The sequence below is a fragment of the Chelonoidis abingdonii genome, chromosome 17 (genome assembly GCF_003597395.2).
Source record: "Chelonoidis abingdonii isolate Lonesome George chromosome 17, CheloAbing_2.0, whole genome shotgun sequence".
Classification (NCBI taxonomy): Eukaryota; Metazoa; Chordata; order Testudines; family Testudinidae; genus Chelonoidis; species Chelonoidis abingdonii.
Window position 1 is genome coordinate 32,658,939 of NC_133785.1, and position 17,509 is coordinate 32,676,447.

The 17,509-nt window shown below is 40.8% G+C and overlaps 1 protein-coding gene across 4 annotated transcripts in view; it reads left to right on the forward strand.

Moving 5' to 3' along the window:
- EOGT (EGF domain specific O-linked N-acetylglucosamine transferase) overlaps window positions 1-16,613 on the forward strand; it is a 31,651-nt gene extending 15,038 nt beyond the window's left edge. Inside the window, exons 9-16 of one of the 4 annotated variants that reach the window (XM_032772862.2) lie at window positions 2,832-2,924; window positions 4,361-4,432; window positions 4,610-4,696; window positions 6,161-6,229; window positions 11,593-11,654; window positions 13,045-13,164; window positions 14,047-14,149; window positions 14,515-16,613. In XM_032772862.2, coding sequence (XP_032628753.1) covers window positions 2,832-2,924; window positions 4,361-4,432; window positions 4,610-4,696; window positions 6,161-6,229; window positions 11,593-11,654; window positions 13,045-13,164; window positions 14,047-14,149; window positions 14,515-14,661 — 753 coding nt within the window. In that variant the 3' untranslated portion in view covers window positions 14,662-16,613. The other 3 variants (XM_032772861.2, XM_032772864.2, XM_032772865.2) reach the window with 3 other exon arrangements.
- The last annotated feature ends 896 nt before the right edge of the window (window positions 16,614-17,509 follow it).

The following is a 17,509-nucleotide window of genomic DNA, read 5'->3' on the forward strand; positions in this document are numbered from 1 at the left end:
GTGATGTAGGACCAAGTTGGGGTTTTTTTAAGTCACTTGGTTGAAAAATTAGCAATAACATTGCAGTCCAGAAATTCCACCTCTCTAGAACATTGTCTCAAACTGATGCAGGATTTAATTTTTAACAACTATTTTCTGCATTCTCTGTATGTTCTAACTCATCGAATGTTAACCTTCCTGGAATTGCCAAGTCTCAGCAGGGTATATCTTCAGCATGCTCTTCAACATGAATCCTCCTGGACAAATCAGACAAAAAAACCTGTTTCTAGGTTCTCTAATATACTGGAAGCCAATACATATAAAATGTAAACTTCAGTCTTCCTTTCACATGTAGCATCTGTAAGTGACATGATCTCTTTCGAAGAGATCAAATATATCAGAGCATCATGATGATTTCCTTTTAAAAACAGCAGGGATACTTTTCCTATTGTTCCTATATTACTGGAGTCTTAATATTTTTTTACTTCTTACAACTGCATAACACAAAGTAAGTGCAATTTTTTTATGTACTGGAACAGATCACTTCTGTTAACACAGATTTTATTACTTCTTGCCACCAGATAATGGCACCAAGAAACTTCTTGATTTGCTAAGAGGTGTCTGTGGTTACTAAAAGACAGACTCCAGCTTACTACTGATTCCCTTTTTTTCTTAACATAATTAGATATGCATGTACTTTTTGGCTACTGTAGAATTGCTGTACTGTCCTTATTAAACAGAAATGCCATTAGATGTAGGTAAAGCAAAGCAGAAAATGAACAGGAAATACATGGGGTATCTAATTGGGCATCTATCTGCAGACACCCCACCTTCAGCCACATAAAAAAGTGACGTTTATAAATTCCCCTACAATCAGTTCTTTTATGGAGAATAGGCAGCGATAGGACTAGAGCTTTCAGCTTTGAAGATCAGTGCTTTGCTACTGATCTGGAAGTGCAGTTCTTATAACACAAGCTGCCGGAGAATAATATCGAACCTGAAATTCATTAAAACTTCATTGCAGCAGTGGGGGGAAAAAGCAAAGCTGCAAGCTAATGAAATATGCCATCCTTTAGATTCTATTACATTTCACTGGCTGCCTGCTCTGTCTTGCAATCTTTTTTAGTCTCTTTTAAAACACTGTTTTTATTAAAAATTATTTTCACTTCACGTTAAAGACTGATGGACAAAACAGCTGCAACATCCAAAGGAAGTGTACTTGCTGCAAACAGCAATCTGCTTCCAACTTTCTGAGGGCATATCTAACTGTAGTCCAAAAGAAAGCACTGATGCCTCTTTGTTCCATACATGTTAGTGATCTATTAATATCTGTGGGGAGAATTCTTGCTGGGGGGAAGGGGAGAAATGTGGTGATTCTGTGGCAGGGTCACCTGCAGGGATCGAACCTAGAACCTTTAGATCTAACAGCATGAGCCTCTACTGCTTGAGCTAAAGGACAGGGTCAGTTAGGATTAGTTAGGCTGACACAGGCCGGTCTGCATTGATCTAAGTTATGCAACTTCAGCTACGTGAATAACGTAGCTGAAGTCAGTGTATTTAGATCTACTCGCTGCGGTGTCTTCACTGCATTGAGTCGACAGCTGACAGCCTCCCATCGACTCTGCTTGCGCTTCTCTGGTGGAGTACTGCAGTCAACAGGAGAGTGTTTGGCGGTTGATTTATTGCGTCTAAACTAGACACGATAAATCAACCCACTGGATCAATCATTGCCCGCTGATCCGTTGGGTAGTATAGACAAACCCACAGTGTTTTATGTTGACCTATTTGTGCTTGTGTCTACACTCAGATTTGTCTGCAGTCAGTAGAAGTGCCCCATTATGGCGACACAGTAAAACCACCTCCCTGAACATATAGTCTACATTTCAAAGTTAGGTTGATGTAAGTTCTACTCCACAGTATGCTGTAAAAATTTCCCAAAAGGCATTGCGCTGGACGGTGGTGCATGGCACACTGGGATACCTACCTGTGGTATACCACACTTTGTAGGGATGCAAGGACTCCTGTTGGGTATGTGCAGCACCAACTCAAGCAGCTAAGTCTGCCTGAGTGATATGCTAACTTCAGTGACCGTACACTGGTGTAACTTGCATCAAACAAAGTTTGTGGAGTAGATGTGACCTTATTGGCTTGAAGGCAGTAGCAGGTTTCCATCTTTATATGATCCAGCCACTAGAAGCATTCTTGCCCATTGTGTTATGAGATACTGCAACAAGTTGTTACAGGTAGTGCTGAATTTCATCACAAATGTGCCTGTTATTTCATCCAGCAAATAAAAGTATTTCCATCAAAGGCACACTGGCTGAATCAAGTAGCCACTCTGTGTCACTCAAGCAGGTAGACATGTGCGGAGGGTGTTTCTAGATTCAGGAGCCTGTCCCAAAATCAAGGTGGATCCGGAGCAGACTTACAATAACTCTTTATTTCAAATGTCTGCTCTGCACATACATTCACAAATGGGTTTGTTAATCTCAGCAGCTCCACTTTACATACCCATCCTCCCCTCTGCCCTGCCACCCACTATTAATTCTTTTGTCTTTGGGGAGAAGAGGGAGTGCTGGACACCTCCCCTTGCTGCCTGGTCTTTCCATCTCTTCAGGTTTGTCTAGCCTAGAATTTATTCCTGTGTTAACATGAGTTTGATTCATTGCCAGTTAATCTGAGTTCGCTAACACAATTGTCAGTTTTAGACATTGCAAACTTCTGTGGTTTACTCCAGGCTGTCCTGGTTACTGTGGTGATGGGGTCAATATAAGAACCTGAACTAGCATATAGAATCCAGATTGTTACCTGAGAGCTTTTATTCACTGTGAGTGTTTTCTCTTTTCTCCTAGAGCTCATATGGCTATGGTGATTTGTTCAGTGAGACCTGGAAGGCATTTACTGACTATCACATAATACACTTGAAAACATACGACTCTAAAAGGGTATGGAATTGTATATTAAACTGTAGTGCCATGATGGAGTTTTCCAGCCAAACCAAAAAACAATATTTCAAAAGAAGGCCTTACCCTGGTTACTCATAGACTCATAGGTCAGAAGGGACCAATATGATCATCTAGTCTGACCTCCTGCACAAGGCAGGCCACAGAACCCTACCCATCCACTTTTATAACAACCCCTAACCCATGACTGAGTTATTGAAGTCCTCAAAATTGTGGTTTGAAGACCTCAAGCTGCAGACAATCCACCAGCAAGCGACCCATGCCCCATTGCTAAACTAAGGTTACCCTACAAATTAAGACCAAGGTTGTAACCCACTTCCCTGAAGTGGTGGCAGCTGTTGTGTAAACAGGGCCATACTTCCGTGGTTCTGTGAGAGGAGATATTTAAAGATTGGGGTTTTTGCTTTAGCAGTGCATGTATGCCTGTTTCAAACACTGGAGCACATTATGGAGCTTTTAGCATGTTGTAGCAGGGTTCACACCGTGAGATACTGTGTGGCAAGCTATTGTGCTGTAGATTCACACCCTGGCTTGCCACGCACTAACTTGCCATATAGACAAGCCCTAAGGGTTTATTGTGGTATCGTTTGTTCTGAATCTTAGTTTTCATTGAGTTATGTCTCTCATCTGTGTCTTAATATAGCTTTTATGTTTGACATTCATGACCTATTATAATATTTCTTCCCTGTCCCCTTCAACTCTCCCTCCAAAATATGAAGGCTATGGGATATAGTCTGTTCTCAAAAATCTATCTGCCTTCAGCAGGAGTTCATCTTATCCTCTCTTAAATCTCTCCTTTGAAACCTGCCTCTTCCACAATGCCTCTAGATTGCTGCCATCTGCTTAGGTAGATGGATACCTGTGATTATTGATCCGTGAAACTGCAAATATTCCCTTGTTCACCATCCTGCCCTACTCCTTTTTTTGTCTTTTTCCACCTGTTGAATCTTGTCAAAACCCTAGATTGAGTTCTCTGGAACAGCAGCTCTCTTTGGGGATGTCTATACTGCACTCGCAAGGTGTGACTCCAGCTCGAGTAGACACACCTGGGTTGGTTTTAATCTAGTTTGCTTAGGTCCCGGAGTGATGAAACTGCAGCAGCATGCGCTTCATCCCTGGCTAGCCCTGTGAGTACAATTGCCCCAGGGTTCCAGGTTGCTCCAGGACTTGAGCTATCTAGATTACAGCTAGCTCAGGTATGTCTACTCAAGCTGCAGTCCCATCTTGTGATTGCATTATAGACATACCCTTTGTTTTGTTAGTTTGCAAAGTGCCTAATATAATGGTGCTACGATCCTTGATTGGTGTATTTAGTTGCTGTCCCAATATAAACAATATCTGCAGTGAGCAAGCATGAAATGTGCCCCTTTAGCTGTATATTAGAGTACAACCATAACTTTAATGATCTTCCTTTACAGGTATGCTTTAAAGAAGTAGTGTTTTCATTATTGCCTCGAATGCGATATGGCTTATTTTACAATACACCACTGGTGAGTTTTTTATCCTGTTAATGTGAAAACTAGACATCTATGTTTGGATCAGCATTGAACTTTCTGCAAACAAATGCTGGAAAAACCTACTTGAGTTATCACAATTGTAATATAAATTGTAATATAAACTGTAAGTGAAGGATCTGATTATAATATAAATTGCCTCTCTGATTTCAGATCTCTGGCTGTCATGGTACAGGGTTATTTAGAGCATTTTCCCAGCATGTGTTACACAGATTAAATATCACACAAGATGGACCCAAGGTATGACTGACACAATCGTAGTATGAAGCTTGCATTTCTTTTCTTTAAGCAATCATAGTTCTTACCCCAGTAAGTAGAAGTAGCTGTGAATGTCCTGCAGAAAATAGTGGTAAATATTACTATTTTTAGTCCCTTGCACTGATGTTTTGAGTCCACCTTTTGTTTGTCAATCTGTTTCATAAAGTTCTTTTGGCAAATATCTGCACATATTTGTAAAAGGCTGCTCCAGGTCCTGTTTCCACTGGAGAAGGCCTTACACACCTCTTCCCCATTTCAGCCTGTCTGTCCCCAAGTACCTGCATTATGACAAATGTTCTTCCAGGCCAAGAGAGCTGGATGTGTCACTCCTTCTGGAATGGCTATCAAGTGCTGCACTTGAACACCTGAGAGAACGCCACAAAGCCATTCATGGTGCACTTCCTTTCTACAAATACTCAGGTGCTGCCTCTGCAGAGCCACACAGTCCCTGCTGACCTGGGAGCAGAGAAAGGAGCAATCAAATCTGGCCCTCTGATCCCTGCATGGTACCATCAGGCTGGCCTTAGGCTTATCAGTTTTAAAACACTTGTTATTTTTTCAGACCATTACAGTGGCTGCATTGATGGATACAGCAGCTTTTGATTTTCTGAAGTATTTGCCGGAGAGTAGCCTACATGTTATCAGTAAGGGATACACTTTCAAAGCACAAGCATTTAGCCGTACATCTCCCACTGACATTAATGGAACTCATGCAGCTAAATCTCTGGGCTCCACTTGGAAAATTTACCCCTAAGGGTCCAACTGATTTTAAAAGGTGAGGGAGGGGGAACTGCTACACAGGCAAAATAACATTTTTCTGCAGGTCTTGTGCACAAATTGTCATCTGTTTCTTTCCTGCTTTCAGATATGCCTGTATTGGCCAATGCAGTGATTCTTTTATACTTAGTAAAAGTATACAAGTTTTTAAACCATTTCATTGTTGTTAGGGTCAAGAATTATGCAAAATATATGACATGTTTATATGTTGGAAATCTCAATTTTTGCTCATTTTGGAGGGTTATAGTGGTATAACTATGTTGCTCAGGGGTGTGAAAAATGCTCAAAAGCGACGTAGTTACACCAATCTAACCCACTGTGTAGACAGTGCTATGTTAACAGGAAATCTCCCATTGACATAGCTACCACCTCTTGGGGAGGTGTATGAACTACACTGACAGGAGAAGCTCTCCCATTGACATAGTAGCATCTTCACTAAAACACTAAAGCGATGCAGCCCTTTGTCTTTAGCTCGCCAAGTTTTCTCTCGGGTGTGGAGGGTACTCCTGTATATAACACTTAATTTCTACCCAGGCCAGGAGAAGAAGTTTAATACTCAAGTAATTGTTTCATTTAAAAATTTCATGGCAGTTTTACTGAGTATTTTTGGTCTGTCAGGCCCTGCAGATGGGTATATAGCATTGCAGTTTCTCTCTTCCGTCTTTGTAGGATGGAAAAGTTCGTGTCACAATACTTGCACGCAGTACAGACTACCGGAAAATATTGAACCAGAATGAGGTTGGATTATTTTACTTTATTAAAATTTTTTTTTTTTTTAATTTTTACCAATCTTATTTATTGTGCATAATGTGTTAGGATTTTCAGATAAAACCAATATATTATCTAATGGTAAATCTTGAACAGGCTCAGTGGTAACACTACATTAATCTGACAGACATTCTAGCCTGTATCCTGCTGCAAGCCTTGTAGCTTTTGTGGATTTCCTGATGGAGACTGGTAGAGAACAGCAAGTAGTACTGACAGATCAGAAGTGCCTGCCTTTAAAAACAAAAAAAAAACAACAAACCCACAATTATAGAAAAGTAGGGCTGGAAGAGACCTTGAGACATCATGTAGTGCAGCCCCTCCTGCACAGAGGCAGGACCAAGTAAGCCTCTATCATCCCAGACAAGTCATTGTCCAACAGTTCTTAAATCTCTCTGGTGATGGGGATTCCACAAACTCCCTTGGAAGCCTGTTCCAGAGCTTAACTACCCTTATAGTTAGAAATGTTTTCCTAATATCTAACCTAAATCTCCCTTGGTGCAGATTAAGCCCATTATTTCTTGTCTTACCTTTAGTGGACATGGAGAACAATTGGTCACAATCATCTTTATAATAGACCTTAACCTATTGGAAAACTGTTATCAGGTGCCTCTTCAATCTTTTGTCAAGAAAAAACATGCCCTCTGCCCCCCTTTTTTTAACCTTTCCTCATAGGTCAGGTTTTCTAAGCCTTTGATCATTTTTGTTGCTCTCCTCTGGACTCTGTCCAATTTGTCCATATCTTTCCTAAAGTGTGGTACCCTGAATTGGACACATTGTCCAGTTGAGGCCTTGCCAGTGCCAAACAGAGGCCTGGTCTACACTACGCGTTGATACCAATTTTAGCAGCGTTAAACCAATTTAACACTGCACCTGGCTCTTTAAACCAATTTCTGTACTCCTCCCCGACGAGAGGAGTAGCGCTGAAATCGGTATTACCATATCGGATTCGGGTTAGTGTGGCCGCAAATCAACGGTATTGGCCTCCAGGCGGTATCCCACGGTGCACCATTGTGACTGCTCTGGACAGCAATCTGAACGCGGATGCAGTGGGCAGGTAGACAGGAAAAGCCCTGTGAACTTTTGAATTTCATTTCCTGTTTGCCCAGTGTGGAGCTCTGATCAGCACGGGTGGCGATGCAGTCCCAAATCCAAAAAGAGCTCCAGCATGGACCATACGGGAGATATTGGATCTGATCGCTGTATGGGGAGACAAGTCTGTTCTATCAGAGCTCCATTACAGAAGACAAAATGACAAAGCATTTGCAAAAAAATCTCCAGGCTTGATAGACAGGGCACAGCACAGTGCCTGTGTGCAGATGTGAATGAAAGCAAAGAATCAAATGATGCTCATGGTGGGAGGCGAGGGGTATGAGGACTCCACTATCCCACAGTCCCGCAGTTCTCAAAAAGTATTTGCATTCTGGCTTCGAGCTCCCAATGCCTGTAGGTCAAACCATTGTACCAGGGTCGGTTCGGGCTATGCTTCTGTTTAATTTATCCTCCAATGAAAGAAAAGGGAAAAATCGTTCTTGACTTTTTCATGTCACCGATAGTCTTATAGCTATGTGCTGGTTAGACCGGTGCGCAGCAGCAGTTGACGCAGCTCCTCCCTTTTCCCTTCCCGGTGCAATCCTGGTACCTGTACAAAGGGATGTTAGCTGTCCTTTGAGTTCATATCCGTGAGTGCTCCTGGCTTGGCCTAGTTGAGGTCGGTGGGGCGGCACTCTAGCGGTAAAAATAGGACATGACTCCGGTAGATTCATAGATGGCTACGAAGATGGCTGGTAAACAGTCGTTTTATCAGTAGCTAACTGGGAGGTGACGCTCCATAGCCCCCCCCTTTATGTGTAAAGAAGTAGATTCTGTATGCCTGATATTCATAGCAGCGTGTGATTGCTGGGGTCTCTTCACGCACCTTCTGAATGTCCTGTCCTGTGAGGTTATCTGCAGCTGGAGGCTGCTCGCCCCTTCTTTTATCTCACTAAAAATGTCCAGTTGTTCTGTATCCTGCATATCCTTATACTTCATCACACAAATGGGGAGACACGTGTATGCGAAGCGGCTCTTACGTGTGATTGTATGGGAGGAATGCAATGGTGGCTGTGTTGCAGGCGGCACCTGAAAATGGTCTTGTGTGTCAGTTGCTTTCTGCGGGGATCTGCAGTGGAGGGGTGTGTCTCTCTGTCTCTGTACACTCTTCTGTAGATAGCTGTGCACCAATAGGTCAAGGACTGTACTCCTATTTTATATACCTAAAGGTCAGGGATGATTGGGGCAGGTCATTCATTTTTGCCTTTATTGGCCTGTCACGGGCGACTTCGCAGGTCCGGCACCATGTCAGCCAGAGACAGTACAGAATGACTTGCATAACTTGTATCACTCACTTGCCAATTACAATGGCGATGGCAGACAGTCAGAACAAGTGTAGATAACCGTATATATGATAGATATGAGATAGAATGGCTGCTGTGTAGCGCCCTCAGTACCAATCTGTTAGCAGCATCAGTAGAGCATACTCGGTGACATAAAAAAAAAAAAAATAAGGAGCATGAACATTGCTCGTGGTGCTTGGCTTATATTGGCGCTCCCAGGGCATTCGGGGAAAAAGGGCGCGAAATGATTGTCTGCCGTTGCTTTCACGGAGGAAGGAATGAGTGATGACATTTACCCAGAATCACCCACGACACTGTTTTTGCACCATCGTGCATTGGGGTCTCAACCCAGAATTCCAATGGGCGGGGGAGACTGCGGGAACTATGGGATAGCTACGGATAGCTACCCACAGTACAACGCTCCAGAAATTGACGCTAGCCTCGGACCATGGACGCATACCACCAAATTCATGTGCTTAGTGTGGCCGTGTGCACTCGACTTTATACAATCTGTTTTATAAAACCGGTTTATGTAAAATCGGAATAATCCCGTAGTGTAGACATACCCATAGTGTGACAGTTATCTCCCATGTCTTACGTATGACACCCCAGAATATTAGCCTTTTCTGCAACTGCATCACATTATTGACTAATTCAATTTTTGATCTTCGATAATGACCAGATCCTTTTCAGTAGTGCTACCACCTAGCCAGTTATTCCCTATTTTGTAGTTGTGCATTTGATTTTTTCCTTCCTAAGTAAAAGATTTTTTTGAATTTCATCTTGTTGAATTCAGACCAATTCTCCAATTTGTCACGGTTGTTCTGAATTCTAGTCCTGCCCTCCAGAGCGCTTGCAACCATTTTCATTTTGGAGTCATCTGCAAATTTTATAAGCATACTCTCCACTCCATTATCCAAGTGATTAACAAAAATATTGAATGATACCGAACCCAGAACTGACCCCTGTGGAACCCCACTAGATATGCTCTTCCAATTTGACAGCAAACCATTGATAACTACTCTTTGAAAATAGTCTTTCAAGCAGCTTTGCACCAACCTTATAGTAAATTTATCTAGACTTCATTTCCCTAGTTTGTTTTGAAAATGTTATGTGGGAGTGTGTCAAGGCCTGACTAAAATCAAGATATATCATGTCTAAAGCTTCCCCCTTCCACTATGCCTGTAATATGATTATAAAGCTAAATTCTCTTTGGCTGAATGTTATTCTTTAAATTCTCTCTGCACACCCCACTTAGTTTTTGGGTTGTGGTTTTTTTTTTTTTTTGGCAGACCAGTGCTGAAAACCAGAAGACTAATGAAATGTTTTACTTTATGTGGACAGACCAAACTGCAGGTGCTCATATCTGAGTATATGCACTTGCACCCTGCGCTGCATTTTCAAATCACATAAGAATGTTTGCAATGACATAGTCATATAATAACAATGACAACATGTAGCATTTGTATAGCACTTTTTGTTCCTAGTTCTTAAAGTGCTTTACAAAGGTGGAGTAAGCATTATTATCCCCATTTTACAGATGGGGAAACTGAGAGGTAGAAATGTTAAGAACACAAGCAAGTCAGTGGCAGAGCCAGGAATAGAACCCGATCTCCAGATTCCTAGTCCTAAGCCCTAGCCACTGGACTACTTTGTCTCCATTGTGTTGTCCCATGCAGTGTGCTTTCTTATAATGGATACACCCCAAGACAAGAGAGGTTAGCATCTTTTCTTGACAATACTATTATAGGGGAAAAAACGCTCTTGACCCCTCTCTTTCCTCCATCATCGTGTTTTTTTCAAAAGCAGTAATAATGATGTCCATAAAAGCCCAGAATTGCACCTGTTCTAACCAATGGCAAAATATGTCTACTGAGTAGCTTGTAAAGCTAGTAGTGTCTTTTGTAACCCATTGACCTTACTGTTCATGTTCACCATAATAAGTGGGTGAGCTGTACTTGGTTATAAGTACAGAAAACCTTTGTGACTTTCTCTTGCAGAGACTGAGTTGCTACTGGGCATTGTGGCAGATGAAGTTTAGAAAGCATCTTTGGTGTGAGGCCTTGAACTAACAAGAGCTGCTGTTACTGTCTGTTGGCTGGCAGGGTAGATTTTAATCGAAGTGCCTGGCATTAGGTACTAAAGCAAGTGCCCTAGCTTCAAGCATGTAAGAAGGCCTGTTGAGTTCAGTGAGTCTCAACACCTCTGCTGAATTGGGGCCTTAATCCCTATACTGAGCACTGTGGGCCAAATTCGCATGTTAGTTCCTAGCACAAACTGGAAGTAATTAGATTGATGGTAAATAGTCACTCCAGTGTAAAACTGGATTAAGCAAAGACAAGTTGAGGCTCACTGGATTTATACTGGCATGACTGAGCCCAGAATCTGTCTCTGAGAACTAGGAGCTAGATTTTCAAAAGTACCTAAGCATTCAGAGGGGTCCGTGGTGGTGGTTTCCAAAACTCCTAATTAAGACAGGAGTCAAATTTTCATTGTTTTAATGTAATTTCCCATTGCGTTAGGCATCTGTCCTGCCTAGCGGCTTATGGAAATCCCAACAGGTGCCTGTCTTTCTTTTAAAATCTGTCCCTAAGAGTCCAGGCCTGCCCCCATTCATGACAATGACACAATAACCACTGGCTTCAGTGATATCGAATCAGGTCTGAAGGGCTCATGTAGAAGATAATCAAATCAGATCTTCTGCAGCTTCAGAGACTCAATAGCCCATTTAATCTCTCTGCAAGAATTAAGATACCTAATTGCAGGTAGGAAGATGTGAAGGAAGCTCTGTGCTGGTACCTGCGATGATGAGATTGAGGAAAAAAAATACTTTATATAGCATTGGGAGTATGTGCTCTCATCTCCAGTATAATTCCTTGTGGGTGTGTGGAGAAGGTGGAAAGCAGCTGCGGAAAGGACGTAAAACAAGTACCGCATTAAATTTTCCTCTTTTCTTCCTAGCTTGTGAATGCTTTGAAAACAGTATCGGCGTTTGAGATCAAAGTAGTAGATTACAAGTACAAGTAGGTATATTGGTAGAAAATCATAATAGTAATTATTGGCTGCGATTGATTATAATCCAGTAACAAATGGGGGAACTGCAGTCTGCCCTCACCCACCCACCTATGAAGAGTCCTACCTATGTTTAGTTGCTTTTAGAAAATGAAAGAACCATCCATATAACGAGTAATCCTATTACTGAGGAATTAGTGTGAACTAGTTAAACTGTCCCCACCCCTTTTCACAATGTGCTATTAAAAAAATGTGTGTCAAGGTTTGACAGGACCCAGACCAAACCCCCTGTTAAGAATAATACATTTTGAAATCTCTCAAAATCATTATGTGCCCACTATGCTTCTGCATTTTGCTGATGATCACTGCTAGCTGCACATCTCCGGGGACCTGTGAGGCCTGAGGCCAAAGGTCAGTTACCTCCATGCCTCTTCCAGTAGGTTATTTTGTAACTTCCTTTATCGTGTTTGTTTTTGTAATAGTTAGATAGTAACCGGTGTCTGACCTGTGTGTAATGGTGCCTAGAGATTGCAGCCCCACTTGCTAGGCATTGTGTAGACACATAATAAAAAACAGTCCCTACCCCAAGAGCTGATAGTCTAGAGAGACAAAACCTCAGGGGTGAAGTGACTTGCCCAAGATCACTCAGCAGGTCGGTGGCAGACCCAAGAGTTGAATCCATCTCCTGACACCCGGTCTAATCCCATGCACGCTAGACCTGTGAGCTGAAGCTCAATATCTGCACTCTCCCTCCCCCAGCAGGGAGTCGTGCACTTAAATAATGTCCATTTTAAAATATTATTTTTCATTTGTTTGACTTGTCTCCTGTATAACTCTTGTTATAAGAAGGTCTACCCAATAAAGTAAAAACAGCAAAGAGTCCTGTGGCACCTTATAGACTAACAGACGTATTGGAGCACGAGCTTTCATGGGTGAATACGTCTGCCGAAGTGGGTATTCACCCACGAAAGCTCGTGCTCCAATACGTCTGTTAGTCTGTAAGGTGCCACAGGACTCTTTGCTGCTTTTACAGATCCAGACTAACACGGCTACCCCTCTGATACTTGACACCAATAAAGTAAGTGTCTGAATGTAACAAACAAATGATCAAAGAATCATTATTGGAACATAATTAAGTGTCATAACCTAGCTGAAAAAGCTGCATGTCTGTAACAGAGTCTTACTAGAATGAAGTTCTGAAATCTCCCATCTTTGTAATTCCATGCTATATTGGTTCTGGGCTGAATAGTTACAGGTTAGAAGTTTGTTTAAAATAGGTCAGTGCTTAGAGTGTTCCTTTTTTCAGAATTATCCCTAAGTTATTTTTGCATATCTGAATGTAGCTTATTCATGCTAAGATGGATGAGCATGCTGGAGACCCAAACACTATGTTGTCTGCAGGGACCTTGAATTTTCAGCGCAACTGAAAATCACACATAACTCTGATATATTCATTGGAATGCATGGAGCTGGACTTACCCATTTACTCTTTCTGCCAGACTGGGCTGTTGTGTTTGAACTGTAAGTGTGTTTTTTCTTTTTTAAGTCTATAACTTCAAATGTTCTTTAGGGTCACTCCCTTGTTCGTATTTTTAGCGTTTATAGCAGCAGCTATAGGACTGCCTGTGTGCTTCCATTATAAAGGCCCTACTTCAGTTGCTCATAACTTTCATTTTTGGGGGCTGAAACATTTTAGGCCTAGACTCTTGCTAAGAGTAGTTATCTTTTTGCAACAAGAGCAAGATATGTATGTGTGATCTGTTATATGATAGTCTTACCACCTTATCCTGTGACTTCAACAGAGCTGATGGCTAAGCAGGGAGCAGCCTACTCAGTCATTGAATGGGGAAACTCCAAAGAGAGTAGGGGTATTAGCTGAATTTTTCCCTATGGTCAATGTAGGAGCAGTACTGTGGAGTATGGGGGGCGTGGTGGTGATCAGGTGAGTCAGTTAGATGAGATGGGAAATGGAAGTCCTAACCCTTAAAGATTCTGTTGCTACAGGAGTAAAGATGTTAGTGCCAGCATCCTGACTTACATTCCAGCTCAGTTATTTGCATTCCGACCTACCTACATTTCTCTGGTAGTTCCACTTAAATATATTTTTTGCTGCAAAGTATTGTTTTTTTTTTTTTGACGCCCTTGCTTTTAAAAACAAACGACAAACATACTGCATTTTATTAAGAACATTTATTTCCACCCTGGGCAATCCTGTTTTAAGATCAATGGAGTCACCTTGGTTATAAGTCACAGTAGCATTTGGCCCATTGCCCATGGTCTTTCGGTTTTATGCACTGACAACGAATGTGCACACTGTAAACTTTTTCCATCTTGATAGACTGCAGGGCAGTCGTTGTGGGTAAATATCTGCTATAAAATGACAATGATGCTGCATGTCCCCAGATACAACTGTGAGGATGAACGCTGCTACCTAGATTTAGCAAGGCTGCGAGGCATCCGTTACATTACCTGGCAAAAAAAGAACAAAGTGTTCCCTCAAGATCAGGTAATGTTGAGTCGTGGGCCGGGAGGACATCATTATTTCTCATTTTTAATTGTTTAAAGGTAGATTTGTGTTTATTCCTCTCGATTATTACATGAATTATGATTTCTGTGCTTTAGCCCAAATTAACTTCCCTGCTCTGATTAAGAAGTCATTTTATATTAATAGCTGGGAGAGAAATTACATTAATTGGCCATTAATTCAAGTTGTCAATAACACTGCTGTTACACGGTCACTTATTTGCACTGTTGCTTGAGGGGAGATCAGTGGATTTGGAGATTATAAATTAAAATGGTGATCATGCAGTTGTCTACTTGTTTTTCAGATGAAAGAAGTGCCTTATTTGCTTGCTTGTTTCATTTTTCCAGGGACACCACCCAACACTGGGAGAACACCCAAAGTTTACTAACTACTCATTTGATGTGGAAGAATTTATGTACCTTGTGCTTTTGGCTGCCGATCATGTATCACAACATTCTAAGTGGCCGTTTAGGGTAAAACATGATGAATTCTAGGCCAAATTTCAGGTTTAAAAATGATTTTTAGCAGCATTTCTTTAAAATGTGTTAAAATAGATAAAAAGAATCCATGCTGGTATAAAACTTGCAAACTCCTAGGAGGAAAAAAAAATCCCTCTATCAAAAACACTCTCAGAGCTTTTTATTGTATTTTCATATTCTCTCTTCAGTTCTAAATTTTATTCTAGGAGTCTTTTGTTGGTCACTTCTATTTATCAAGCTTATTTTTTGCACTAGTTGTTTGCATTGCTAATTCTCACTGCTTGACTTTTTTGTATAAAGTTTTGTCCATCCATTTCATGTTACATTTGTCCCATGTATAAATTGTCCTCTTGTAGCAAGCTGTGCAGAATTGGAGAGAGGAGGGGTTGGGTGGGGTGGGTTGGGTTGTTGGGTATGGAAGGATTAATACAGAACTATTTCTCAAGTTGGTCATGGTATGAATGACCTATGTATTGAAGTGTAATAATGGAAACAGTTCTCCCGTCCCTCATCTAGTCTTTGGTCTTGAAGCTTCTATGATGCAGTACTGTACGTGTTGTAAATAAAATATTTGGGTAGGAATTGAGTTCCTATCTTTAGATTTTAAGCTATGGCGTTTTAAAGCACCTGTTATCCATACAAAGCATTTTCTATATGATGCAGTGTATACCTTAAAGGTCATATTTTAAACTCGGAGGCATTTTCCAGCTACAGATAAAAACCTTGCATTTTTAAGATAAAAACCTAAACCTTCCAAAGTCAGCAATAGTTTGTGTTAATCCTGTGGCTGTCCCCACTCCTCCAAAAAAAAAATTAGGTTACAATTGTAAAAAGCACCAGCTCTGACAAAGGCCCCTGTTTGGGTTAGGTCAGGTCTTATGTAAGAAATCTTTCTTAACCATTTATTGAGGTAGTTCAGATAATTCCAAGTGTTTTCTAATTTTTTCACAAATGCAGCTCTTCTGTGGCAGAAATCTTGACAGTCTAAACAGTATCATATATACTCTCTTTGAGGAGGTTTAAAGGAATTGACTGTTTTTTTCTGGCAAAAATGATAGGATGATGTAGGCCTCTCAACTAAATTGAGATATAACTAAATCATGAAAGGAACATTGTTGTTTTAGGCAATAAGAGGCTGATCCGCAGTGAGACTGATTTCAATAGGATCAGGCCCTGTGGATGGGCCTTTCAAAAGTGCTCTGTTTTGGTCTCACTCAGCTCTCATTAAAGTCAGTCAGAGCTTTGCCATTGACTTCAGCAAAGGCAGAGTTAGGCCTGTGCTGAGTGTGTTCGAAAATTCCACTCTAGGGGTGAAATCCTGACCCTGTTGAATTCAGTGGGAATCCTCGCATTGAGTTCAGTAACGCCAGGATGATGTGTAAAAGACTTGTCTAAATATCTGAAGATTGAGTTCAAGAAGACGAAGGACAGAGTTCCATGTTATATATACTGTAGATTTTTGAGAATGAATTCCATGACATTCCTGCATTATAATGGTACAGTGTCTCAGTTGCCTGAGGCAGAAGATATATTTGTATGCAAAAGCAAGAACGTGTTACGTTAAGTGTAAACACTTGAGTGGTATAATTTTAGATATTATTGACTTCCATGCTGTAACAATCCTAGGCAATTTCACAGAGTGTAGGCATATTTACTGTCCTGCTTATAATGGTAAAGATAAATTACTGTAAGTATAACTTGCCTATAGATCTCCCATGACCTTAAACAGTGTTTAGGAGAGCTAGAGATTTAAAACAGAATGCATTAAGATATTTGGTTCAGTTCTTAGAGTAGGATATTGGGGAACTGACAGATAAAACTGTTTCACTTTAAAGGAACTGTATAAGCAAAATTGCACTTCTTGACATGAAAAATGCCTTTTAAAATACAAATATCTGAGAAATAGAGTTCTTGCGTTTGTGTGTTTTACCTCATTTTTTTTAAAAAAGAAAAATATATAAAAGAAATATAAGCTAGTAAATGTGTACTGAAAATTTAAAATATTGTAAGACTAAGAAAAACATTAACTATGAAATGTGGACAGATATATTTGATAAAACAAGAATTTTATATAAAAAGCACAATGCATTGCAAAAAGAAAGAATTAATCACTGTTTTGTCTGGGCTTGAGGAGGAGGTATTTCGTGTATCTAGCTGTCTGTATAGTGCCTTTTCTTACCGTGAGAAAGGCCAGGTGACTTGCTGAGCTCTGCCATGATTGCAAATTTCAGTATCTGGTTGTGTCTACACCTAAATGTTGAAGGGTTGATTGATTGTATATTAATGTGGTTCTGGGTGATTAATAAATTGTTGCTTGTTAAGAATAAGCAAGTGTCCTGATTTGGGAAACATTGTTCAAGTTAAAATTGACCTGAAAAGAACCCAGCTTTCAAATTAGTAAGCTAATGTCCTAGACTCGATATAAAGGGGGTAATCCTATTAGGTTCCATTCTATATTGACTACAGCACTTACGCAGTTGGCAAACCAAGGTTGTTAGATTTCGTCTTTCAAATCTAACTGGACCGTGGCAAATTCATGAAAATTGACCCCCTTTCAAACTTACATAATTATACCTAGTTTATTCCTGGATGGTGCATGTGCTTGGATTGACAGGTTCAAGGTCTGACCTTTGATGATTCAGAGAACATCCGGGTATACTGCATAAAGCTGTGATCCTGCAAAGGTTTAAGCCTATGCTTAATTTTATGCATTGCAAGTAGTGCCTGTGAAGTCAATGGGAATATTCTCAGGGTACAGCTACACAGCAGCTGGAAAGTGTCATTCTATCTTGGGACAAAGAGTCCTGTGGCGCCTTATAGACCTATTACACCTTACAGACATATTGGAGCATAAGCTTTTGTG